The sequence below is a fragment of the Populus trichocarpa genome, chromosome 11, assembly GCF_000002775.5.
Source record: "Populus trichocarpa isolate Nisqually-1 chromosome 11, P.trichocarpa_v4.1, whole genome shotgun sequence".
In the NCBI taxonomy this organism is placed as follows: Eukaryota; Viridiplantae; Streptophyta; class Magnoliopsida; order Malpighiales; family Salicaceae; genus Populus; species Populus trichocarpa.
Window position 1 is genome coordinate 1,532,620 of NC_037295.2, and position 27,864 is coordinate 1,560,483.

General features: G+C 33.2%; 2 protein-coding genes across 4 annotated transcripts in view; both read right to left on the minus strand.

Moving 5' to 3' along the window:
• Positions 1–8,021: 8,021 nt before the first annotated feature.
• LOC18110678 (uncharacterized) overlaps positions 8,022–27,864 on the minus strand; it is a 38,199-nt gene continuing 18,356 nt past the window's right edge. The window contains exon 8 of one of the 3 annotated variants that reach the window (XM_052445277.1): positions 8,022–8,940. In XM_052445277.1, coding sequence (XP_052301237.1) covers positions 8,299–8,940 — 642 coding nt within the window. In that variant the 3' untranslated portion in view covers positions 8,022–8,298. The remainder of the gene's footprint in view (positions 8,941–27,864) is intronic. The other 2 variants (XM_052445275.1, XM_052445274.1) reach the window with 2 other exon arrangements.
• Positions 24,272–27,640, minus strand: LOC7485399 (uncharacterized). Its single transcript, XM_052445278.1, has 6 exons — positions 27,497–27,640; positions 26,825–27,366; positions 26,581–26,730; positions 26,184–26,357; positions 25,373–25,968; positions 24,272–25,149 (listed from the first exon to the last, which is right to left on the minus strand). Exons 2-6 carry the CDS (start codon positions 27,351–27,353, stop codon positions 24,496–24,498), a joined length of 2,103 nt encoding a protein of 700 aa, XP_052301238.1. The 5' UTR covers positions 27,354–27,366; positions 27,497–27,640; the 3' UTR covers positions 24,272–24,495.

Genomic DNA, 27,864 nt, shown 5'->3' on the forward strand with positions numbered 1-27,864 from the left:
GAAATCCTTAAAGGACGAATATCCAAAATATTATTGGGAATAATTTGTTATTATTCACTGTTAATATTTGGATAAAGAAACCCGGAGTGGTAAATATCCAAAATAATTTTATAGGAATAATAAATCCGCACACATCCTTGAAAGAAGCCTTGATTATAATCGAGGACATTTCAATTTTTTTACTCCACGGTTTACGAGCCGTGAGAGTATAAAACAGTAAGACAAAAAAAAAAGGTTTTTAAAGCACCCTAGATTTCTAAATTTGTATCCCTCCTCCTTGCGATTTACGAGTCGCAAACTCTTGAAAAACTAAGGGGAAAATGAGCTTTTAAAGCACATGGAACTTCCTTGGATTTCTATCTTAATAAATTTAGTTTGAATCAAACCTAGAAAAACTGATGGGATTAGAAAACACCAACACTATAGCAATTATAAAGCAAACCAAACACCAAGCAGCTTACCTTAGGTAGGGCGTAGTAGGGGTGCTAATACCTTCCCTTTACGCAACCAGTCCCTTACCTTAGAATCTCTGAAAGACCAGTTAGGGTTCCTAGTGACCAAATACTAGGTGGCGACTCCTTTATTTACAAAAACAGAAAACGACCCCGAAACCAATCGAGGGATCGCCGCGCTCCGCTCGCGAGGGTACGACAGCATCCATAACTAGATTCCTATATGGATTCTCTAGACAAACATCATTCACAACATGACTCATTCCAATCGATGAAGGTCCAACCAATATTGGTTCTGCGACATAAGGCTCCTCATGTACAGTCCAATTTTCATAACAAGGTAAAAAACCTTTTGTCAATAGATGTTTACAAACATCATCTTCCTTTAAAAACTTTTGATTTTTGCACCTTACACAAGGACATCTAATTTTTCCCCCATATATATTTTTATCAATTGAAAATACAAAATTGATAAATCTTCTAACACCGGTAATGTATTCAGGACGAAGGCGACCATCCATAAGACGACGATACATCCACGATCGATCATCCATGTTAATCTAATTAACATGACAACACCAATAAGCATTTTTTGAAATAAGCATACTTCTTTAACTACTAGTACTTAAACAATCTTTTAAAATAAAATATGTTCGGTTAGTATTTTATATTTTCATTTATATTTTCTAACTAGTGACAAAAGTAGACTTTTAGATCATGTTCGATTAGTCTTTTATACAAAATAAATGGATAAAGAAAAAAAATATTTAGTTGAACAAATATTAAATAAATTTATCTTTATAATAGTTTTGGAGTTCATTTTTTTTATTGGTCCTTCTAACTTTTGTTACCACCTCAAGTAGTTTTTTTATTTATTTGGATCCTTTTATTTTTATTGGATCCATCAAACTTTTTATTTTTATTCGGATATTTTTTTGCTCAACTAAGAAATGGTAAATGAAATCAGAAACATGCGAGGTAATACAAGATTAAAGAATTTTTTTATTTTTTTAAAAAGATGAAAATGCAATATAAAAAAAACATAATTTATTATGGGTTACAATAGTTACTCACATTTGTATCTTTGTCTCTTATCATATACATTGTATCTATCTTTTATGTCGTAGTGAAATAATAATTAAATAATAATTATAATACTGGTGGATGAAAATATAAATACATTTGTTTTATAAATTCTTTAGGCACAATCCAATTTAGTTGATTACAAGTTCTACACGGACGAGCAATAATTATTGTTAATATTTATGGTTAAGGTAATGGAGGTGTGAATATATTTATGTTAAACCTCTTTCTATGAAATACTTATTATTTATATTTTGTTGTGTAATCAAAGTTTACAGTTAAACATGTAAATTAACTATTAGTCTCTTGGATGAGGATTTGTTTTTGTATTATGACATATTTTTAAATAAATTTAATATAACAATGTTAAAAAAATTATAAAAATTTATTTTAATATAATTTCAATTAAAAATCACACGACATTATTTAATTTGTGTGGGTATACATGTTTTCCACGTGTAATTATAATTGCAATCACCGAATTTAAAGAATACTTACTTTTCCATAAAACTCCTAAAAGTGGTTTTGCATTTTCCAAAGTGTTGAATAACAATTTAAACATTTCTTTCAAACATCAATATCTCTCACCCATTTCTCCCATCTCTCCCTCAAAATCCAATCAACAAAATTCAATATCAAATTCAACAGATTTCAAGCTGTTTTTACTGCTGGGGTTTCTTTTTTCTTATTTTATCAATTATGTTGTGCATATAGTAAAAGGAATCAACTTTTCCATCATTGTAATGTAAGTATTTTTATTTACTACACACCTAAATGTGTAATCGTGTTTCTGAGAGTTTGATTGTACTCAATATCAGATTTAATGAAAGAAAATCATTCCATTAGTTTTCTTATACAAACTGTCAATATTGTCTCAATGAAAGGCAAAGTTCCAACTACTTGAAAAGATTACAATAGGCATGCCTAACAGAAAAATTACGCACGATATAATTCAGCAACCATGTAAAAATGGAGCAAAATAGACTTACCTAAGCCCCAAGAATCAATGGCACAAGGTGGAGGTTTTCTTATTGCAACCCAATCAGATTTAGCCAACTCTATTGGATTATATTGTGATCCAATAAGCCATTCATATTGCTGGAAAAATAAAAAACATAAACAGTATGTTACACCCATCAAGTTATAACAATTGCTAGTCTTTAAAACAAATTAGTGCTTTGCTCTCTAATCCTTTATCCTTTGTGTGATTGGAAATGGATCTATACTAATTAGTGCTTTGCTAGAACTGACTTCACAGTGTAAACATCAAGCTCCCATCTTTTATATTCATTCCAAACAAGATCATGACCTTGTGAACTGAAAACAGCAAAAGAGTCTGTCTAATATTTCCAATTTCACAATTTAAAGGGTCAAGTCCAGTGACCTCACAGCACTTGACCCTAGCCTTTTTCACAAATAACTCTAACAAGCCCATGCGATTGCTTGTAGTTTGTTAACTGATCCTATATCCACTGATAATGGCTAAGCAAGCAAAGATTTTCACCATCAGTTTGCTTCATTCACACAGAGAAACTCAGCTAACTGACTAAAAAATGAACCATTGCACAATGCTGGTGCATTTTACATGTATCATTACAGACAAACTAGCTAAAAAACATGCGATTGTTTCTGCAATTACACAAGTTGGCTCCAAACAATTTGCTACTTAGTTCATGCAACATAGTAACTATAAAAAAAGCTAAAAGAGCTGTAGAACTCTTTAATACAAAAACAAATCCTCATCCAAGAGACTAATAGTTAATTTACATGTTTAAATATAAATCCAAGTTAAACTATGAAAAGCAGAAAGCATATCCAAGTTAAAGTATGAAATTTTAATATTTTTTTGGCACTTGTCTTCTCATAACAAATATTTTTTCATTTAAGATCTAACCTGAAAAATTTCATTTAATTTAATAACAAGGAACTAACAGCTAGTGTCCTTTGATGGCTCAACAAATAAAGCAAAAGAGACTGGTGCTATTAATTGTTGCATATGCATCAATAAATCAAGAATCTTGTTTGGTCTTATTTCTTCCATCACAAGCATTCAAACTCCTACTTTTTCTTTCAGAAGTAAGAATAATATGTAACCTAGATGCTTGGCAAATTGCTTCACCTCACTTGTATAATCTGTTAGCTATATATTCTGTAACTTTTCACTTTTAATTAGTTTTAATCATTGTAATTAACCACTCTTGTAATACTCTTTTATTTTTTTTAATTATTGCTCTGATATTTACTCTTGTAATGTTCCCCCCCACAGCTTATTGTAAATATCCTTAGTATAAACTACTGACTTCCAAGACAAATATTTTTAATTTCGAGAAGGAAAATCCTGACAGATAGCTTCCTTTCTAGAATGTCCACACCAAGACTTGCCATTGTTAGCCTAGGATTTCAATATCTAAATGCAATTATATCATGTAATTAATGTGCTAAGCTGCTTGGTAGATTCATAACACTATTCTAGTACATGTATTCAGTAAGCTTATTAAATAGATAGAGGATAATCCAAAACAACAATTACTGCATAATCCAAAACAGCAGTTGTGTGGGAATATAAAAAGGATATGGTGTAAATTATAAATAAGAAGGAATCACAGAAAATAAATTCTTCAATTAATAAAATGTATTACTAGTCATTTCATCAATTCTTGAACTGTTAAAACATAAAACCAGCACAACAATCATCAGTTCATCTTGATAAGGTAAATGCGCTTACTGTTTGATCATAGGCATCTATTCCTTCACTGTCTAACAGTAAGAGATTGTACTGAGTTCTATCAAGGGTAGTTCTCTAATGTGGCAGTTCCTTTTGTACATGGCTGATGAGTGGATGCTACTTGAAATCCACTGCTCCTGCCAAGAAGCTACAATACACAAGTTCACCTCTTAGTTAATAACTAACACATGAGGTCAGTTGCAGAAATGGAATGTCATAACAAATAACTCTAAAATAAGCTTCAACAAACAAAATTCCAGTAGACATTCATTGATAAATCTACTAGTGCACATCTTAGGTAAAGGAATTGTGCATAACATCTTAAACCCATCCAGTTATAACACTTGCTAGTCTTTTAAAACAAATCCAAGTTAAACTATGAAAAACAGAAAGGATATCCAAGTTAAACTATTAATTTTTAATATTTTTTTGGCACTTGTCTTCTCATAACAATTTTTTTCTTCTAAGATCTAACCTAAAAATTTTCAATCTTAAACATGATTCATTTTGAAATTTTAAAATAACTAGCATTTAATTTATAACAAGGAACTAACTTATGGTTTTCAAAAACATAATGACTAACTTATAAAATCATAAAAAATGCATAGACTAAATTATAATTAACTCTAATTAACAATGGTAGCAGATGCAGAAAATGGTAACAGTTTGTATAAAAACTGTAAATAACATGTAGAAAAATTGCATGAACAAAGGAAGCTGGATGCATTAAATGATATTCCATGTAAATGACATGTAGTATAAGAGCACAAGACCTCAAAAGGACAAAGCATTAAGGAGACTATATTAAATAATAGTAAGAACGCAACACACCGCTTTCGTGCCAAGAAGAACCCAAAGGCTGATTAATTATTGAGGAAGATAACTTGATGCCACGCTTAAAAACCTAAGCCATCATATTGAACAAAGTCATGTCAGGACCCAGAAAAAAAAAAAAGCCAAATAACAAAGCAAGCATTAAGTACTGTAACAAAATGAGTAAATATTACAGATTTTTATCCAAAATTCAATAGCTGAAGCATACATATAGATGAGTCATATAGCCAGTTCCAAACTCCCTATTATATCTAGAATGCCTTTGAGTTGAAAAAAATAAAATAAAAAAATAGTTAAATTAAGGAAATTTTTAAAAACAGAGAAAGAATATTAAAAAAAATAAATGAAATTAAATAGTGAAATTACTATATTTCATGTACTAAAAAATCATGTCCCATTTCTTACGTTGTTTCTCTAACTTTTTTAAATTCTCAATGTGACTATCATATTAAAAGCCTGCCACCTAAACCATTTGGTGATCAATAACGTTTCCAAATCATGCATGCTGACTCAAGACAGGACAATCAAATGAAAACAGACAACATATATAGCTAATGTGGGAAATTAACTAATCACCATGCAAGGAGGAGGCAACCATGAATTCTAACCTCTTTCACTACACAATTCTACTACTTATATATATAACAAGTAAAACAGCAAGAAAAAAAAATAATGAATGAAGAAACAAAAATAAAACAACAATATTATTAACGAAACACAACATCAGCAAGTTTCCTTATATATATATAAGCATATGAATACATTCAAAACACCTAGGTGTCTGCGCACAGGAGGACAAAAAGACTTGCAGACATCAAAGAACACCCAACATCAATAATACTAATTGTTAAAAATTAAATTGGGGGTTTTGATAAATTTTCAATTAAACATGCATAATTTCCATCAATCACTCTCTTCCAGACACAAGAATTGCCAGCATTGGTCAGGTTGAATAAAAGCATTCAATTTATGAACCGTAATCCTAAAAATTAATTTGGGGGTTTTCATAAATTTTCACTTAAACGTGCATAATTAGGATATAAATCATGGTAAAAACATTTCATAAACCTTATATTATCAAATTAATAGCCTAAAACCATTATTCAAAGTATCGGGAAAAAAATTCTTACCTGTGTACTTCAGTTACAGGTGAGGGAGATGGATCAACGCGACAGAATAACACCTGAGATTGGAAAAGTTAGGTTAGAACTGTTTAGTATAACTTAAATTGCAACAAAGAAAACAAAAACCATAAATTAATTACCTGAGCTATCGAAGAAAACAGTGCAAAACCTAACCCGTTTACAGAGAAGGGGTAAAACAGGATGTTCGATGGTGATGATGATGGGTCTGGTGCGATGTTGCCATGGGTCTCTGTTTTTGTTGGTTTGCAGAGAAATATCGAAACTTTAGATGAAGGAGAAGAAGATGAAGAAAAAAAATAGGGTTGCTGAAGACGAATGCGAAGATGATGAACAGTTTCAGATAAAGGAAGATGAAATCGATAAAGAGAGGGTGATTTTTGAACAGTTAGCAATCGATGTTATTAGGGATGAAGAAGGATACTGGAAGAGTGGAAGTAAATTAATTTTCAGCGTAATTGGTTTTGTTGGATCTGTATTTTGGTGTGGGGGGAGAGAGTGAAAATAAACGGTTCAGATTTAATGTAATCAACGATTTACATAATTTTAGTTTTATATTAACATTTTAATTTTTTTTTCAATTAGCAACGGAAAATCCGTTGCTAAATTCAACGTAAATTTTGCAACGGATTATCCGTTGCAAAAGTCCGTTGCTAATATTAAAAAAATAATATATATGTAATCCATTGTAAATCCGTTACTGAATTTAACAACGGAATTATCCATTGCTAAATTCAGATGCCAATACCCCTGTTTTTAGGAGTGAAAACTTCTAAAATGCAGAAATAATAGCGGCGCGTGGGTACCGTACGCCACCACCAATTGGTCCACCAAGTCCGACTTCTCCGCAATGCCCCAAGCTTCAGTGATTTGTTGAGCTCACCATTCACTAGTCCCCCAGTAAAATGCCCACCCTTTATCAATCACGTGATTCATTGCCCTCACTGTCTCTTCAATAGGAGTGGGCGATGACAAGAGATGACATCAACATAGTCCATATCCAATCTCTTAAGAGAAACCTTAGTACCCTCAAGAATATGTTTCCTAGACAAGCCTTTATCATTAGAACCAGGACCTCCCCAAAAGATCTTACTAAACACAGATTGCTTGACCCATGATTTCTTCGGCTCTTCCATTAGCATAAGCCTCTGCGTTATCAAAGAAATTGACACCATGGTCTCTGCAACATTGCAACAGTGATCTCGCTTCTTTGACATTTAGCTGGTTCCCAAAACTTACCCAAGCTCCTTATGAGAGCTGGCTCACTTTCAGCCCTGATCTCCCTAGATTCTTGTATTGTATTTTTTATTTTTTCCTTTTGGGGTAGATTGAAGAGAGAGAGAGGCGTGGAAGAATGGAGGAAGTGAAGTGTAATAGTGGTGTGTAATGGCTGTTATGGCTGGCTGAGGTGAAGGCTTTTGGTGGTGACTTGGAGGATGGGGTTGTTGGTGATGGTGTTACTGGAGGTGTAGAAGTGGGAGGTGGGTTAATTATTTTGGTCTAAAGAGAGGGATGAAGCTTTGTATCAGTGAGAGTGGGTCTCACGGTGCTTGCGAGTTAGGGAAGATGATGGAGAGGATTGTTGGTTTGGGTTGTTACGGGTTGGTGCTAGTTTTGCTTATTGGGTCTAGTTTTATTTGTGTGTGTGTGAGTGTGTGTGTTGTGTGGGTGATTGCGAGCTGGTAGATGTTCACAGAACACGAAAAATTCTAATTCTAATTCTAATTCAAACGCACGCTAAATATTTATAATTTACTATTCCTGCACTTCCAGAACGACCACACATTAAACATTTATAATTTACATCCAATTTTATTACCATATAACTGATTGAAGCAAGCTTGAAGGCCTGTAATCATACCATTCAAATACCAACCTGTGACAAACTATATATAATACATAATGGCTTCAAGGCCGCCATTGAAAACAGCACAAACACATAAATATCACGAAACTGAATCACAACCATACATGCAATAAAACACAATATATAATGATCTATGGTAGAGGTTCAAATCATCAAGAAAATGGAATAACCTCTATGCCAGTTAACTCTCCCATATTAATCAACTCGACAGAGCTTTTTATCCCGTGGTAAGCAAGGGACAAGAAACGGTGGCAGAGCTTTCCCGGTTATCTTGAGAATGTTGTATGTAGAGCCCATAAATGAGACGTACAGACGGAATTGCATTATTGCAAATACTAAGACTGGAAGGAATGCAGCAATGGAAAGGAGTAATGTTGTCAACTTTTTCTCTGACTGAATGAGTATCAAGATTGTGGCCCCAAAAGATAGCATGGTCGTTATCACAGCAAAGAAGAGGAAGGTGAATCCAACAAGAAGTTTTCGAGGAAGAGAGATGTGAAATTCTTGTAGTTCAAATGGAGAGGTCAACAAAGACAGAAATACCACAAGCGAAGTCAAGGAGCTTGCTAAGGAAAGAACATCCGAGACAGTGAAAACCAGAAAATAGGGAGAGTTGATGAAGTTGGGCGTGCCATTCTTATCAGAACCTCCGGGCACAGTATAGGCAGCAGCAAAGACAACAGTAGCAACAAGTGCAGCTACTGTGGAACAAGACTGAGTCGTTTCCTTGATCCATTTTTGTGCATTTTTCAGTTGGTCCTGGTGACTCTCTTTGAAGAGCTCTTCTGCAGTCTTGCCTTCATCGTTCCGAAGCGTGACATAATGAGAAGGAATTACCTTTTGCACTTGCTGCAATACTCGGGAAATAAATATGATTGTTATATAAAGGGAGTTTGTAAATAAAACAACGTATTATTTAATGCGTATAATTTTTAATAATATATAAGTTGTTGGTTCGGGTGACAAGGAGAACTAGATCAGCCTGATGTCTTAATTAGGTGACATGTCTACGTTTCATTAGCATTAAAATCGATTTTTTTACAGTTTAACGGTTTTTCTATAACCTTAACTGGATTGGATAATTTGATTGAAACAAATGTTTTAATAGGTTTGGTGCTCTTATACACAAGACGGATAATCCTGTACCAAGTCCATGAATAATTTTTATCAGGAGGTCAAGACAAAGGGATGAAAAGATCTCACCTCAAACCATTGCAACTCCTCCTGAAGTTTAAGTGCAGGCCCAGGCTTGGTTCCTCCTCTGTAATGCTCCATATCTGCAACATGGTGCAACAATGTGTTGCCCTTCTTATCAAGAACTCGATGCAGTCTAGCCAATGGTACTTTCTGATGCTTCACAAGACTGAAGATATTTTTCTGGCGATGCATGACGGCCACATCCAAAATGCTCTGACCCTCCTCGTTGAGATGCTCAACAGCGTGGGGATATTGATTTATTATCCCCCTCACAATCTCTTCTATTCCATTTATAGTTGCAATAAACAACGGGATATGCTCCTTTCTAGTTAATGAGGTCGTAGCATCGGGATATTTTTTCATTATCTCCAACACAATTTCTTCTTTTCCATTTTTGGTTGCAATAATAAACAATGGGATCTTCTCCTTAAATGATGAGTTCGTCTCAGAAGTTTCTGTTGGATATTGACGTTGGATTTCTTCTGTCTTTTCCTTAGCTAGTGAATTAAGAGAACTCGATTTCTCCCTCCCTTTTTTTTTCTCACCCAATCCTTTCTCTTCTTCTTCTTTATTTTGATCTTCTTGTCCTTCCTCTTCCTCTGTTATGCTGACTCTATTCAATGACTCATCTTTCTCTATTAGTTTTTTGGCGAGTCTCAAAGCAAATACATGCTTTCTTTTCTGGTTCCAGAATTCTTCTAGCCTTGCTGGCCAACATCGCACTTCATGTTCATGCGAAAGGGAATGAAATTAAACATGGATGATAGCTAGCCATTTTTATGAAAAAGGAAGAAATGTTAACAATGATAGTAGAAGGATGAACAAAAAAATATCATGATTGTAAAAGGTGAAAAAATAGAGCCATGCTAAAGGTTAAAAAAGATAATGATGGTTTTTAACCATTATATCAGCAATTCTATTTAGTTTCATGCCTTATACTTTATGGCTAACTTTCCGTTATTAATAATACTCTCTCGTTTATAAGAAAATTATAGAAAACATAATTAAAAGAAGAAATCGTAGCTAGAAGAAATGAATCTAAATCGTTATATGATATTTACGATGAGTTTATCTAGCTAGTTCTTGAGGAAGAGGCTCTATATCTGATGACTCCCGTGAATTATTTGCATAAGCATCTAAAAACAGGATCTGAACCAAAACCTCTTGTTAAGTCAACGAAAATGTAACATCAAATCCCATTTTTTTCATGTTCAAGCGTAAGGATTATATATTCAAGTAAAAAAAAAACACATTTCAATGTAAAAATTTAAATGCACCTTTTTAAATAACAATGAGATGGTGCTCAATCGGTGTGAGAACCACCAGTCCTAAGTAAATAATATGAGTGGTGCATATAGTTGTGAAATAACCACCCACTGCAAAACTTGAGTCTTTTGAATGAAATATAGAAATAATTATCAAAATCCAATAAAGCAGGGGAGCCAGTAAGGACTAATGGTCCAGTGAAGATCACGAAATTCAAAAGTAAGTTATAATTAAAAAGCAATTTAGTTTTGAAATATACACAACCCTACAACTGTCTTTTGCTGAAATTGTTAAGTTAATTGAAAAAATGAGTGTTAGGATTCGAATTGGTAATTATTATGATATTTGTTTTTACATTCTAAAAGTGGATTTTAAAAAAATAATGTTTATTTATTTATTTTAAATTAAATATTTTTTTGATGTTTTCAAATTATTTACTAATATAAAAAAATATAAATTAAAAAAATATTATTTTAATATATTTTTTAAAAAAATAGATTACTATCATAATACAAAACGGATTCTAAATTAAGCTGTAATATTCAAATTCATAATTGTTTATTATTAAAGTTATAATATCATTTAAAAAATCATGTCAATAAAAAAACATTTAAGTTACTAAGGTGGAAATATCATTTTTATATCTCTACTCACGTCATCATATTAAAATCGGCAACGTGAGAGATTATTACTTGTCATTTTTGACGCCGCAAACTGGAAATACAACACTTGTAAAATTTGGAGGAAGGAACATAACAAGTCCATTAAAATATCTTCCTTCGAAAAAAAAAAAAAATGAGAGAGAGAGACTCAATCATATTCAAACTAACATTGGCTACTGGATTCAAATATTTGTTCAAGCCATGAAAATTTAATATCGATATACAAAGGTAGCTCCATATATATATAATACCACCTAGCCTTGAAACCAAAAGAACGGGCCTCAATTGTGTCAAATACCTTTAGGGACCTCTAAATATTTGAGTATGCCACCTCTTTGATTCCTCTCCGAGCCGCTCCCCAGATCTTCAGAATTCCTCCCTTGACCGCTCTCAGGATCTCTCGGCCTCTTTCTTTCCTTGAACCAAGTTTCCACCTGTAATTTTACCTTGTGGTGACGTTTAACAGGAAGGCCTGCAACATAATATAGAGTTCAATTTATGTGTGTGTGCTCTTACACATATATACATATACGAGTGTGTGTGTCCATGGTATACAAACAAGAAATATGTAGGCAATATTGTAAGGTCTAATAATGTGGTTAGTGAAGGCATACAGCAGTAGATGAGTCTTTCACATATGCCCATGGGAAATCCACTCTCAAAAGCGGTTGGCATTTGGGCTAGAAGTTGAAGAGCAGTTACGCCGTCTTTGTCCTTCAACTTGTGGAGCGAGTCATCCAGTTCTAGCAACAGTAAAGCTGTTTCTGCATTCATGAAATTAGGCATAGAAGAATTATACGATATCTTATATATATATGTATACTTCTAAATTCCATAATTAGACAAAGAGAGAAATTGTTACCAATGTGTTGCCCTCTGATAGCAGAGCTAATGATGGACAGGCCATCCGTTCTCTGGCGGTGAATTAACGATAGGCGGCACTTATTATCCACGCATTTTTCTGGTTTGGATGTGATTAAAAACTCCACTATTTTTGTCTCAGCAAATCCAGCAGCTGTAAACAATGGGGTTTCACCGTAGTTATTTTTTTCCTTAAGGAGGTCTGGACAACGTTCTACCAAGAGCCTTGCAGCCTCATAATTCCCGTAGATGGTTGCCTCGTGAAGAGCCGTATTTCCAAATTTGTTTTTTCTCTTGAGAAATTCAGTCTCTATCTCAGGTACAAGGGACTCTGTCTCAGACTCTGTCTCAGTTACAAGGGGTTCTGTCTCGTCAGGTACAACGAATTCTGTCTCATCAGGTACAAGGAATTCTGTCTCATCAGGTATATACTTCACGATTTCAAGTAAATCTTTAAGTGGTTGCTTTTGTTTGCTGTACACAGCTAAATGAAGTGCAGTATCCGCAGAGAGCGTAACTGGGAAGGGCACATCTAGGACACGTTCCTGATAATGGTCAAGCATGCTTTTCCAATTTCCACTCATGGCTGCTCTATAAGGTATCCCCATTATAGGAAGAGAACCCATATTTTCTCTCTACAAAAAATTACGTAAGTGACTATTGTTAATAAACAATCTCAACTCAAAGCTAAATAAGGTGAAATCCTAAAAATAAATTTATATTATATAACTCATAATACCTATCATTAATATAATGGAAAACAAAATTAGGAAGTAAGCACTCAAGGAGAACTGTAAGTATGTCATACCTTTAAGTAATGGAAATGATCGAAATGCTCCTCCACCTACTTCTTGGTAAAATCAATGTCAACAAGAAAACTTGTTTCCGGAGAGATGACTACAAAGAAACAACCTAGCTTGTAGTTTTTTGTCTGAATTAAGTCGTTTGAGAACCCTATATATACAATCCTTTAATTCCTTTTTCAGAAAAAAAAAAAAGTAAATTAGGATCTGTGTTTTGCTTGTTTGGTTTATAAAGTGAAACTATTATGAGAATATAATAAAGATATGTTGATTCTCCTTTCGGTTAATTAAAACGTATGTTCATGTAAAGCTAGCACCAGGTCCTTGTATGTATACGTTTCCTTTTATTTGTTATGAATGAATTTATCTTGACACATCCATTAAAACTTCTAATCATCTAGTCATTAAACTCCTTACTTCTAGGTAAATACAATTCTAATATTATATAAAATTTATCTCAATTTAAAATTTAAAATTTTATATCTAACTTTCTAACATTCCATACTATCAGCACCCATCTAAGCTTATTATTTATTTTAAATAATTAAATAATACTTTGTATCGATCTCTTAAAATGCACTTTTCTTTTTAGGTGAATTCTTGCTGATGAGCTCCTCCTTTGTAGGGATATTTTCTTCCATATTGATAATTTAATTAATCCGTTTCCAGAAGTATATATTAGCTTAAGAACTTGTTTAAATGATCATTATAAAAATAAATATATCAAGATTAGATTTTGGTCAATTTTTTTTTCTTAGTTACAGTATAAGTGAAAAATGTATTGCATTTGTTAAACCATAATATTAATTGCAGCTTGAAATCAAGATAAACATTCTTGCTTCTAAAATAGGCAAGCAAAAAAGAAGAAATTAATTTATTACTTGTTTAACCTTTTTTCCTTTTCGAATAATCCTATTTTAATTGTTCTTATTTGCTTCTTTTAGTTAATTTGTTATTTTTTTAATGGCATTGCCTAAATCTTATTAATATGATCTCTCAATTACTATAAAAAAAATATTCTCATATTCTTTCTCGTAAATAGTTACACTTATTACACTAAAATATGAGATGTTCTCATTTGCTTTAAAGAAGCATAGAATATAAAATTGTATAAAAAACAATTCTACAATTTTCAAGTTAAATTTATGAGATTTGAATTTCTAATTATTTAATCATTAAGTTCTCATAACATATTAAATTAAATTATTGAAATGGGTTCATTAAAAAAAACTTAAATTTCATTAGTCCATTCAACATTTTTATATTCTCTCAATTGAAATTAGTTATCTTATATTTTTTTAATTTAATTAAAAAAATATAAATTATAAGATTTGAACTCTTCACAGTTTTGGTCAATATAATTTTAATATTATATTAAATAATTATTTTAATTTAAAATTTTAATTTATTAAACAGACTTTCAAAAATAATTTTATATCAACTTTTTAATACTTCACATTATCAGTGTCTATCCTACCTTTTATTTTTTTTTTAAATAATTAAATAATAGTTTGTATTATAAAAATAAATATATTAAGATTAGATTTAGTTCAGATCTTTTTTCATATTTCATTATTATTGTTGTTACTCAATTTTGGACCCCACGTGCTGAAGACGGTGTATACCTCTTTTGAACAGAGTGTAGGAGTTTAGCTCATATTCACCAAAAAGATTGACAAAGGCACATAAAGAAATATTTTGAAACCTTGTTTGAGTTGTTTTCTGCTCTTTTTATCCTTCCCCTTTACTACCAAAATCATCAGGTTTTCTTAGGTTGATCAGGAGTCTTCATAATGCTAAATTCGTTCTTTTTTATCTGGTCTTTAAGGTTGAATAAATCCCTCAGAATTTGCACTAAAAAATTAGTTCTGCTGCTGTCGCAATTTTTTGGTTCCAACTTAGGCTCTGATTCTGACTCAGTTTCGTACGATATCTGACCATCCTAGGTATATCCTGTCACTCATTACATATTGAAAAATTGACGTACACCTTTATTAGGTCCTAGGGATCATTGTTCTTAGAGCAGATTCTCATTTAGATTTGGATGCTCAGTATTGTCAGATCAAGAACCTTTTTGACCAACTAGATTACTACCAGTTTCTGTTCTGTAAAAAGATTTTATCTCACTTCGACTCCTTCATCAAAGTTGTAGTCCTAGACGCGTAGATGAATTTGAGCTTTTGAATCACTTGATTTCAATATCAGAGGCTCAAGATGTTCCCATTTGAATATCTAACGTGAAGGTAGAGAATTCTGCCGCGAGAAAGATATTGACCCGAGTCTGCACTAAAGAAACTCTATTTTTGGCCTAGTTTTTGTGATTTTCGTTCTTAGTTCATACTCTCAGTCATATCAGGATTCTCGGCATTCGTCAGTTTTTGAGTTAGACCCGGAGATTCCTTTTGACCAACTAGATTACTGCCAGTTTCTGTTCTGTAAAAAGATTTTATCTCACTTCGACTTCTTCATTAAAGTTTTAGTCCTAGACGCGTAGATGAATTTGGGCTTTTGAATCACTTGATTTAGATATCAGAAGCTCAAGATATTCCCATTTGAATATCTAACGTGAGGGCAGAAAATTCTGCCGCGGGAAGGATATAGTCCAAGTTCGCGGGGCTGATTCGAAGGATTTTTTTTGGACCAAGGACTGAATCAAAAATTGTTAAAATGAGGGATTGAATTGAAGAAGGATATTGAAAGCTGGAGAGGGGGGTGGATCATCATAAATGACAGGATTTTTTCCACACCGAATAAGGAAAATGAGACTTTGCAGCTGCACCCTCCATCTGATTTCTTTCCTTTTTTTTCGCTGCAAATTCCTGTTGTTTTTCCTTTATCATCATGCCTGAATTTTGGAGCTTCAACCATGTTTTTTCTTGCCTCATTTGAAAGGGAGCAGCTGGCCCTATGGAAGGAAAGAAAATAGCCACACCCTCCTCTAAAACTGGAAAGAAATCAGACGTAAAGCACCAGCACAAAATCAGAATATTGCAGCTTCCTTTTGCATTTTTTTACTGCAAATCAGTAGGGATTTACGTCCTAGAATTAATGCATTAAATCTTTCCTAAATAGAGATATTCTAGACTATATATAAACCCCTCTAATGACCTAGCAAGGGGCGGCAGAAAGGGAGCAGAAAAATAGCAAAAAAAGAGGGCAGAAAATAGCAAAGAGAGAGCAGAAACAGAGGAGAAAAACAGAGAGTAAGGGACAGAAAAAAAACACAGCAAAGAGGAGAAAAAAAAAACACAAGAGAGGCAGAGTAAAAAACGCAGTAAATAGAGGGAGTTTTCTGTTTTGCATTCTGGTGTTATTGGCAGAGAAGAGAGGAGAATAGAGAAAACAAACGTTCGCTTAGTTTCATTTCATCTTATGCAGAAAATAAAACAGTGAGACCTGCAGGTAAGTCTTAACTATCTTCTCCTTTGCTGCCTTTAAATCTGTTGCACCCGTTTTTTTCCTTGCTTCAGAAAATAGCAAAGAGAGAGCAGAAACAGAGGAGAAAAACAGAGAGTAAGGGACAGAAAAAAAAACACAGCAAAGAGGAGAAAAAAAAAAAACAAGAGAGGCAGAGTAAAAAAACGCAGTAAATAGAGGGAGTTTTCTGTTTTGTATTCTGGTGTTATTGGCAGAGAAGAGAGGAGAATAGAGAAAACAAACGTTCGCTTAGTTTCATTTCATCTTTTGCAGAAAATAAAACAGTGAGACCCGCAGGTAAGTCTTAACTATCTTCTCCTTTGCTGCCTTTAAATCTGTTGCACCCGTTTTTTTCCTTGCTTTGTACATTCGGTTTATTTTTACTATACAATGAACGCTTGCTTTGTTTTGTTCCTGCCGTGGCTTTTGAGTTTAGATGAGTGACTATGTTAAGAGGGCTAGCCTTTGGCGTTCCGTTTTTTTTCTTTCTTTCACTGTTTCAGAACTGAGGAACCGGGGAAGGGGGTTGTTGTTTCGTCATCATCAGCTCCCTTTTCTGTTCGTATCCTTCCATGCTTTTAAATTGAAATAGCCGGCCAGGTTTTCTTTAGTTTTTAGTCCGTGATATAATTGTGTGATAAGAGCATGCCGTCCCAAGCTTTTCCTTTTTATGAAACCAGTATGCCAGTTTCTCCCGGATTGGTAAAATGAAAATAAGTCATGATTCATGGACATATGCAGTAGGATTTGGATTTCAAAATTTCAGTTTCAAAACTTTGGCTCCCTCATGCATATGGGCTTAGTCCTTTCCAGTGTACAGAATTTTAAGCTGATTTGGCTTTGAACGATTTTTGTTACGAATTGTTTCAAGTTTCTTGTAATATGAATGATGGCTTGCTACTTTCCATTTTGGTGTATGTCTAATTGTGATGTTTGCGTTTTGAAAAAAAATAAAAATAAAAAATATTTTCTTGTGTGTTGCATACGGCCAATACCCTAACATGTTTTGAACGCTCTTTTTTTATATACAAAAAAAAAACATTGGAAGTTTCGAAAATGTATTTTCGAATGGATTTCTTAAACACCAAAATTGTTTTTCTTGCATTTCTGGATTTTACAACATGTTTGTAAAACTCCAAAGGGTATTGGCCAATATTCCAAAAAAATATAAAAATCTTATTTTGGGGGGAATTCATCTATTATTCACCGCTAATGTTTGGATAAAGAAATCCTTAAAGGACGAATATCCAAAATATTATTGGGAGTAATAAATCCGCACACATCCTTGAAAGAAGCCTTGATTATAATCGAGGACATTTCAATTTTTTTTATTCCATGATTTACGAGCTGTGAGAGTTAAAACACTAAGACAAAAAAATAGGTTTTTAAAGCACCCTAGATTTCTAAATTTTTGTCCCTCCTCCTTGCGATTTACGAGTCGCAAACCCTTGAAAAACTAAAGGGAAAATGAGCTTTTAAAGCACATGGAACTTCCTTGGGTTTCTATCCTAATAAATTTAGTTTGAATCAAAACCTAGAAAACTGATGGGATTAGAAAACATCAACACCATAGCAATTATAAGACAAACCAAATACTAAGCAGCTTACCTTAGGTATGGCGTACTAGGGGTGCTAATACCTTCCCTTTACGCAACCAGTCCCTTGCCTTAGAATCTCTGAAAGACCAGTTAGGTTTCCTAGTGACCATAATACTAGGTGGCGACTCCTTTACACAAAAAGACCCTGAAACCAACCGATGGTCGCCGCGACGCCGCTCTCCGCTCGCGAGGGTGCGACAATTATGAAAAAATATATTGCATTTGTTAAACCATAATATTGCAGCTTGAAATCGAGATTCACATTCTTGCTTCTAAAATAGGCAAGCAAAAAAGAAGAAAGTAAATTATTACTGGTTTCCCCTTTTCCTTTTGGAATAATCCTACTTTATTACACTATTACATAACGGTGAGTAAAAACATCAAAAAACCGATTAAATCAAGAAAAAAAAATTAACCGAAAAAACCAAACAAAAAAAACTAATTAAAATTTTGAAAAAATTGGCTGGTTCGGTTCGGTTTTATAAGCAAAAAATTGAAAAAACCAAACCGAACCGAAACCGAAAAAACCAGAAAAAAAACCGAGCCAAAACCAGAAAAATTGAGCCAAACCGGTTTGAACCGGTTTTTTCCCTAAAAAACCGAACCGAACTGAAACCGGTCGGTTTGACCCTGTTTTGGTTTTTTTTAAAATTCAGTTTAATTACTTTTTTTAATAAAAATCATATCGAACTGAAAATTATCACCCTCCTAGTATTTCACTATAATATGAGATGTTCCCATTTGCTTTTTCGTATATAGTTACACTACAACTTTATAGAAGCATGGAATATAAAATTGTGTTTCACGTTCATGACAAATTAAGTGTCCTTGAAATCCATTTTTCCAACAAGCCATAGCGACATCATTTCATTCTGCTTGAAGTTTAGAGTGTCAGATAATAAATCTCATTTAACAGTTTTAACTTTTTAAGTTAAAATGATTTTTTAATATAATATTAAAATTTTAATAATTAAACGGTAATAAATTTAAATTTTATTATTTTTATTTATTTAATAAAAATTAAGCACAAAATAATATTGGCATATATAAGTTTCAAGTTCAAATAGATTTCATTTGAGAAGATGTGTTATATAATAATATAAATTATATCATAAGACTTTATCTAATAGTTTAAATTTTTAAATTAAAATAATTTTTTAACAGAGTAAAATAAAAATAATTACGGACCCGCTACTAGGCTAAAAGGGTAATCCCCCCGCCTTGAAACATGGCATCAAAAGCATTAAAGTTTCAGAGAAGAAAATACGTACTTGAACAAGGCAGGTCGGGAGTCATATTTGCAGTCTAAGATGCCGTTTGGCATTGCGGCTGCGGCTGCGGTTAATAAAAAAAGCAGGCTCGAGATGTTTGGTTACTTTCAACCACACTTTTTATTTAACATGGCCCCACCAAAAACTGAGGTTGGACCTCAGTTTTGGAAAAGCAAGTAACACCTGCTTTTCACTCCATGCCAACACTTTTCACGGACACTTTTTTTCTTGTAAAAAAACTTTCCTTGCCTGAGCTTAAGCTCTGTTCCCTTCCCCTCTGTTACTGATCTGGACGAGATTAATGAAGATTGACGAAGATTGACGCCAGAGACAGTGTTCCATCTTGTTCCCCTCTGTCCCTTCTCCTGTCAAACGAAAGATTTTAACACAACATTTTCCCAACCCGAGCTCGTCTCCTCTGTTCCCTTCCCCTATGTTCCCTTGATCTGGACGAAGATTGACGCCAGAGACAGTGTTCGTCATTGTTCCCTGCTGTCCCTTTTGTTGTGAAACGAAGATCATATCACCTTCACCGAAATCATTTGTGCCGAGCAGTCTCCATTGTTTCGGTTTGCAGGAAGTTTCGGTTTGCAGGAAGCACAACAATGCTGGGAACTTGTTTTCTGAAATCTTGATTTTTTAATGGAAATTGTCTGTTGAAGAAATTATGTAGTTGCTATTTTGGGTTTTGAGTACTGATTAGGAGATTTTGTATCCAATTTATGAATCAATTTTGTTTTTTATTTATCTCTTGTGGAGCTCTTTTTGTTGTTAATATGCCATTCAAACTTTTTGTGTTTTCCTTACACCTTGTTGATCAGTTTTCTTGGTAGTGTTGGCAGATTTCAAGATTTCGATAAACTGTCTTCTTGTGTGTAGTTTTATCTGTTGGTGATCTTGATTTCTTGAGAGAATTGTGCTTTAGGTTTCGGGGAAGCAAGATGATGAGGTTTTTTTCCGAGTATGATCGCAATTTTAATTTCATTTCAGATAATTTTTTATCTGATATTGTACCTCGCTTAGCTAATCAAGGATCACAACGGCGCCTTTATGTATGAATTTTGTACGAGATGGAATTGCAAATAATTTGATGGGATAATAAAAAATATTTTATATAAAGTATTATTTATTTCATGACGTAATAGGAGTAATTAATTCTACAATATTTAAATTTAAAACCATCAATATTAATATATATATTTTTTAAATTATTTTATAACCTCAATTTCAAAAGCATTCTTAACCAAACACATTAAACTACTTTTTCTTCAACCTCAATTTCAACCACAGTTTTAACCAAACACCTATTTTTTCAAACCAACCTCAACTAAAAATACCTTTTATAAAACAATTTTTTTCAAACCACAACCACAACAGCTACCGCAATACCAAACACACTCTAAGTGTATTTATAAACCCAGTCTTTGAACTTTCTTCTTGGAAAAGAACATGTATTATTAGTGGAGGAATTGGTGATCATCAATTCTATCCAGTGCTTTCTACAGAGGATAAATCATTGGTAGCCATGTGTCATGCAATTATGAGACAGAGAGAAAAAGTGCAAGAGATATGTCATCACACCAATTAGTGTTATTATTGAATTTATTTTTTCTAATAGGTTGCTTTCAAAATAGAGATCAACCTTTTAAATAGATAGGTTTTAAATTTACTTTTAAAAATAAAAATAATCAGAATTCTTATTCAAATTAAAAAAAATAATATAAACATACCAGATATCATGCTGAAAATTTCAAAATTAACTAAAAAAGTAATAAAATTGAATAAAATAATAACTTTAAACCTAATTTGAAGGGTAATTTAAGCTTTGGTGGTTATATCCAGCTGACACTATAAAAACAGCATACAGAATCTTCTAAAAAAATTTAAGACATATTAAATAATTAAATCAAATATTATAGATATTTTCATCAGACAAGTTATTTTGCGATCCATATAATCTAATATATTGATCAAAATCTATTGTATCAAGATCCTTGTAATACCTAATAGTGCCGTGGAATACAATAAATTGTCCCCCTCAAGTTGATTGAGAAAATCAAAGAGAGATATCCATTAATAATAATAAGCATAAACTTACACCCAATTTTACTACAAGCAACCGATTGAAGCAACATTTTAGTCCTAACTTCATTAAGTTAAATTCCAACCTATTACACATTATATATAAGACATTGATTTATGTTAAAGAATCATCCCAATCCAATAATTTAAATTATGAGGTGAAATTCTAAGATATCATTTATATTATTCTGTAACACACCTCCTCAAACGAAAGACCTTTAGACTTAAAACTTGCATAAATTCACATTATTTTGTGCTTAATTTTTATCAAATGAATGGGGATGGTAAAATTCTCGTGATCGCTTGATGATCAAGTCCCTAATAATATGTCAAATAATCATCCCAACGCAATAATTTAAACTATTAGGTGAGATCTTAAAATATAATTTATATTATTCTTTAACATAAAACTATCATTAAAGAGAGCACAACCTCATAAATATCACGAAATTTAAGATTTAGATTATTTTTTTTATTAAATAAGTATTTTTAAAATTATAGTTAATATAAAATACACCACCAAACAGATTACTCTTGAATGACACGTCATCGGGAATCACAATCTTAGCCCTTAGGAATGCCAATTTGTCCCGGCCCATCAGGGAGCCGCTCCGATCCGTCCGGAAAACAAGTTGGTGTGCCCAGACCCATACGAGCCACATCCCAGCCCAAACAAATCTTTTTAGTTTTATCAGTAGTGGGCCATTGATGGCGCCTCGGGCCACCACCTCTGCTCCCCATTCGACAAAATAAATTGCTTTTAGGTGATTTTTATAGGTCTTGCTTGTAATATAATTAATTTAATGACTTCAACCAAACCGTTGAATTTGCGATGTGATTGGTCACCATTTCTGTGGAGATGCCAATCATGTCTTCATCCTGTGGAGGATCTTTGAAATAATTAAGTACTCTGAAGAATTCTTCATCCTGGCAGATGGCTTTTTGATGATATTCCTCATGGAGTCTGAATCATATTCCCCCAAACAACTGTCAGTTTTTGTATTTTTCTTGTCACGAGAAAGGCTTTTAATCGAATAGATCCCATCATTTTTTAAATTAATTTAGTTTGATTCCTGAACTCGAATGATTTACAAGACCATCTATACTGATTTGTCTTTCAGAAACATCACTTTAATGATAAAATCCTGCTTTATTCCTTAATCGAATACTTTTCTTTTCTTTTTATATGGAAGTCTTTGATGGAATTTTAGCACTATCTTTGTCCATCCTTTTTTTCATTAGTGCAATTTCATCCAAAAGCAGCACGTTTTGCACGTCATGCTTTGCAGCAAATTAGGAATAATCTTTGCTTCACAAATTTCTTCTTTAATTTCATTACTGAAATGACGCGTTCCACGCTTAGCTTTACATCTTGATTTAACTAAATTATATACTATATGCAACCTTTTTGTTCTTCAGAATAGGGCCAGCACGTATCAGGCTTTATAGCACAGAGCTGTGGTACCACGGAGATATATGCATGCTCAAACGCAGAAAAATTCAACACCATTAGTACTAACTGTTTAGCAGAAGTAAAAAGATTATTGACTTGATAATACGTGTACGGTTTGAACTTCATTCCACATTTGATGGATTCTTTGTCCTTTTAAACAAATTCACTTGAACTTCATTCCACATTTGATGGATTCTTTGTCCTTTTAAACAAATTCACACAGCATGCAACTTTATGCTGTGTGATGGATGACACAGCTTGAATAACAAGATAATGATGCATTATAAAGCAGCCACACTTAATCAGAAGAGTTTCAGGAATATAGAGTTTAGCGAGAGGAATATTGTCGAGCAAGCACTTGTAATTTTCTGTCAGTGATGAATAAAGAGTGGAATAAGAGAGTGCAAATTAAGATGCCAATTGGGATAAAGGAGTACTATTGTTGCTCCAAATACTACTGATGTAGACAGAAACTCAAATAAGAAAATAAAAAGCAAGAAAGAAAGAGATTGGTCAAAATAGAGTTATCCCACTAGAACTCCAAGTCATAGTTTTATTCATGAAAATAAAGGCTAATGAGTTATGCCTTTCAAGTCTTTAAATAAACATGAGACCGACCTTAGTAAGAAAAGAAAATCATAATCCCTAAATAAAAAGAAAAACCTATCAAAAATTTTTATAAAACATAAAATCTAGATTTCCGTGAGTGCATTCCATATATATATATATATATATATATATATATATATATATATATATATATATATATATATATATATATATTGCAATAAATCCATGTAAGTAAGTGCAATGATTTTTTTTTGCATAAATACATGACAATCATGACTTTTTATTTTATACAATCTGTAATTTTTTAAATTTATCAATCTAGATATGTTCGAAGCATATCTATTAGAAAAACACATGCTTTTTAGTTATTGCTAGAAAAATAATTGTGTATTCTTCTTTAAAGCAAAATTGATTTTGAACTTTGTGACTCGTAATCTATCATAAACAAAGTTATATTTATTATATATTTTTTGTTGTTCTTTGTCTTTCTTTTCATATTTATTATTATGTTAAAAAGATTTTCAAACATGTTTTTTTTTTTTTATGACATCTAAATTATGCAAGAGAAAATTAGTTTCTATTTAATAAGGAAACTTTCCAAAAATAACTTATTCTTATAAACATCAAGTCAAATTCTACAGGGGTTAAAAATTAAAAAAAAAATAACTAGCTTATACTTGTACTTTTAGATTGAAAGTTGTGCTCATTCATGTACATGAACTCTCGTGTGCGCAGATCCATGCATGTAGAGTCTATAAAATCCCAGGTGAATATCTTCACATCCCAACAAGTAGGGGAGCAGGACTGATGGTTCGACTGCTGAAAGATACTTAAAAAAATCAATTTAGTACTGTCCTTTCAAAAAACAATATAAATTAAATAATATCAAGCAATCCCTTGGCCTTTTTGTACTTATTTCACTTGAATCAACTCAACAATATTTAATCATAACCATAAACTTACACCCAATTTTGTAACAAGTAACCGATTGAAGCAAGCTTGACATCATATTAGTCAAATACCACCCCATGACACACTATATATATTACATACTGGCTTCAAGGCCATCATTGAAGGGAGCAAAACCACATAAATATCACGAAACTGGATAATAACGATACATGCTATTACACTCAATATATAATGATCAATGGTAGAGATTCAAACAAACAAGAAAGAGGAAGAACATCCATGCCAGTTATATATCCCGTGTCAATCTTCTCGACGGAGCTTTTTTCCCCATGGTAGGCAAGGAACAAGAGACGATGAATGAGCTTTCCAGGCTATCTTGAGAATGTTGTATGTAGAGCCCATAAATGAGACGTACAGACGGAATTGCATTATTCCAAATACTAAGACAGGAAGGAATGAAGCAATGGAAAGGAGTAATGTTGTCAACTTCCTCTCTGATTGAATGAGTATCAAAATTGTTGCCCCAAAGGATAGCATGGTCGTTATCACAGAAAAGAAGAGGAAGGTGAAGCCAACAATAAGTTTTCGAGGAAGAGAGATGTGAAAATCTTGTAGCTCAATCGGAGAGGTCAACAAAGAGAGAAACACCACAAGCGAAGTCAAAGAGCTTGCTAAGGAGACAACATCAGAGACAGTGAAAATCAGAAAATAGGGAGAGTTGATGAAGTTGGGCTTGCCATTTTCATCGGAACCTCCGGGCACAGTATAGGCAGCAGCAAAGACAACCGTAGCAACAAGTGCAGCTACAGTTGAGCAAGACTGAGACGTTTCCTTGATCCATCTTTGTGCTTCTTTCAGTGGCTCCTTGTGCGTATTTTCGAAGCACTCTCTTGCAGTCATTCCCTCGTCGTTCAGAAGCGGGACATAATTAGAAGGAATTAGCTTTTGCACTTGCTGCAAAATTGGGAGATAAATATGATTGTTATTGCTAAATAAAACTTCGAACTACTGAAATGCTATTGCTAGTGCAGATAATTTTCAATTGTTAATAATATTTAAATTTTTCCCTAAGTAGTCTTGGATTGGATTATTTAGTTGAAACAAATGTTTTAATAGGATTGGTGCTCTTATAACTTGTATCAAGTCATGTAAAGACAAAGGGATGAAAAGGGCTCACCTCAAACCATTGCAACTCCTCCTGAAGTTGTAGTGCAGGCCCAGGCTTGGTTACTCCACTGTTTTTCCCCTTCTCTGCAACATGATGCAACAATGTGTTGCCTTTACTATCAACAACTCGACGCATTCTAGCCAACGGTATTTTCTGTTGCTTCAGAAAATCGAAGATCTTTTTCTGGCGATACATGACGGCCATATCCAAAATGCTCTGACCCTCCTTATTGTGATTCTCAATAGCATGAGGATGTTTTTTTATTATCATCTCTACAATCTTTTCTATTCCCCTTCTAGTTGCAGTAAACAATGGGCTCTCCACCTTAATAGTTAATGATGACTTTATTAAAGAAGTTTGTGCTGTTGGACATTGGACATTTTTTATTTCTTTTGCTTCGCTAGTGATTTTAGAAGTTTGCCCTTCTTCTTCTTTATTTTGGTCTCCTGTTGTGATTTGTGATGAGAGCAGAACGGTTTGTTTTCCCTCTTGTCCTTCCTCTCCCTCTGACTCAAATGACTCATCTTTCTCTATTAGGCTTTTGGCGAATCTCAAAGCAAATACATGCTTTTTTTTCTTCTTCCAGATTCCTTCTAGCCAACATCCTACATCATGCTCATGCGAAAGGGAATGAAATTAAACATGGATGAGAGCTAATAATGATAGTACAAGGATGAACAAAAAAAAAAAGGTCAATGATAGAAAAAGGTGAAAAAATAGAGATAAGCTAAATTAATTATCATATATAAAACAAAACAACACCAAAATAATTAAAAGAAGAAATGCATCTATAAAAGTGAGCCACATTTGTGTCCAATACCTTTAGGGACCTTTAAATATTTGAGTATGCCGCCTCTTTGATTCCTCTTCGAGACACTCCCCAGATCTCCTGAATTCCTCCCCAGACCGCTCTCAAGATCTCCCACCCCCTTCCCTGCACGGCTCCGACTTTTTTCCTTTGATTTTACCTCGCGGTGACGTGGAACAGGAAGGCCTGCAACATTATTTTTTTTTTATAATAATCAAAAGTTTTATTAAGAAAAAAGCTACGAAGATAATAGCCTAATTTACATTAGGTAAACGAGCAGAGGAAGGCCTGCAACATAATTTAGAGTTCAAATTATATACATATATGTGTATGTGTATGTCCATGGTATTCAAACAAGAATATATAGGCAATATTGTAAGGTCTAATAATGTGGTTGGAGTAGGCATACAATAGTAGATGAGTCGTTCAAATACGCCCATGGGAAATTCACTCTCAAAAGCAGCTGGCATTTCGGCTAGAAGTTGAAGAGTAGATATTTGATTTCTGTCCTTCAAGCTGGCGAGCGATTGATCCAGATCTAGCAACAGTAAAGCTGTTTCTGCATTCATGAAATTAGGAAGACAAAAATTATACAATATCTTATATATGCATAGTTTTAAATTTGAAAATTCAATATAGAGAGAAATTGTTACCAAAGTTTTGCCCTATGATAGCAGCGCTTAGGATGGACAGGTTATCTACCGTTCTCTGGCGGTGAATTGGTAATAGGAGGCCATCATCATCCTCGCATTGTCCTCGTTTGGATCTGATTAAAAACTTCACTATTTCTGTCTCTGCAAATCCGGCAGCTGTAAACAATGGGGTTTCACCGAACTTATTTGGAACCGAAAGCAGCTCGGGACAACGTTCTACCAAGAGTTTTACAGCCTTATTATTGCCATAGATGGTTGCTTCGTGAAGAACCGTATTGTCAAATTTGTTTGTTTTCTTGAGAAATTCTGTCTCAGGTAAAGGTAATTCGTTTTCCTTCATGATTTCAAGTAAATCTTTAAGTGGTTGCTCTTGTTTGCTGCACACAGCTATATGAAGTGCAGTCTCCTTAGAGGCCGTAAGTGGAGATAGCAAATATTCGGAATGTTTCTTATAGTAGTTAATCATGCGATCCCATTTTCCTTTCATGGCTGCTCTATAAGGTTCCTTCAGTATTGCCTCAGAACCCATAATTACTCTCTGCCTGAAATTATGCAAGTAACTATTGTTAATGACCAATCTCAACTCAAAGCTAATTAAACTGTTACGTGAAATCCTAAGATTCGGAAGAAAACACTCAAAGATAACTGTAAGCATATCATGCACTTACATACCTTTTAGTAATGGAAATGATTGGAATGCTGCTATAGCTAGCTCTTGGTAAAATCAATGTCAACAAGAAAACTTGTTTTCAGAGAAACAACTTAGCTTGCAGTTTTTCTTAATTAAGCCGTTAGAGAACCCTTTATATACAATCTTTTAAAGAACTATTCCTCGTTAAAAATAAATGTAAATTAGTATCTGTGTTTTGCTTGTTTGTGATATAGAATGGAACTATTCTAAGAATATATAATAAAGTTGAATTCTTATTTATTACTTTTATAAGAATAAAATAAAGTTGATAGAATATATAAAACGTCTTTGTAAAAGTGACATATTGGGGAGCATCAACTATTTGTCAAGTCCTTGTCCTTGTAAAAGA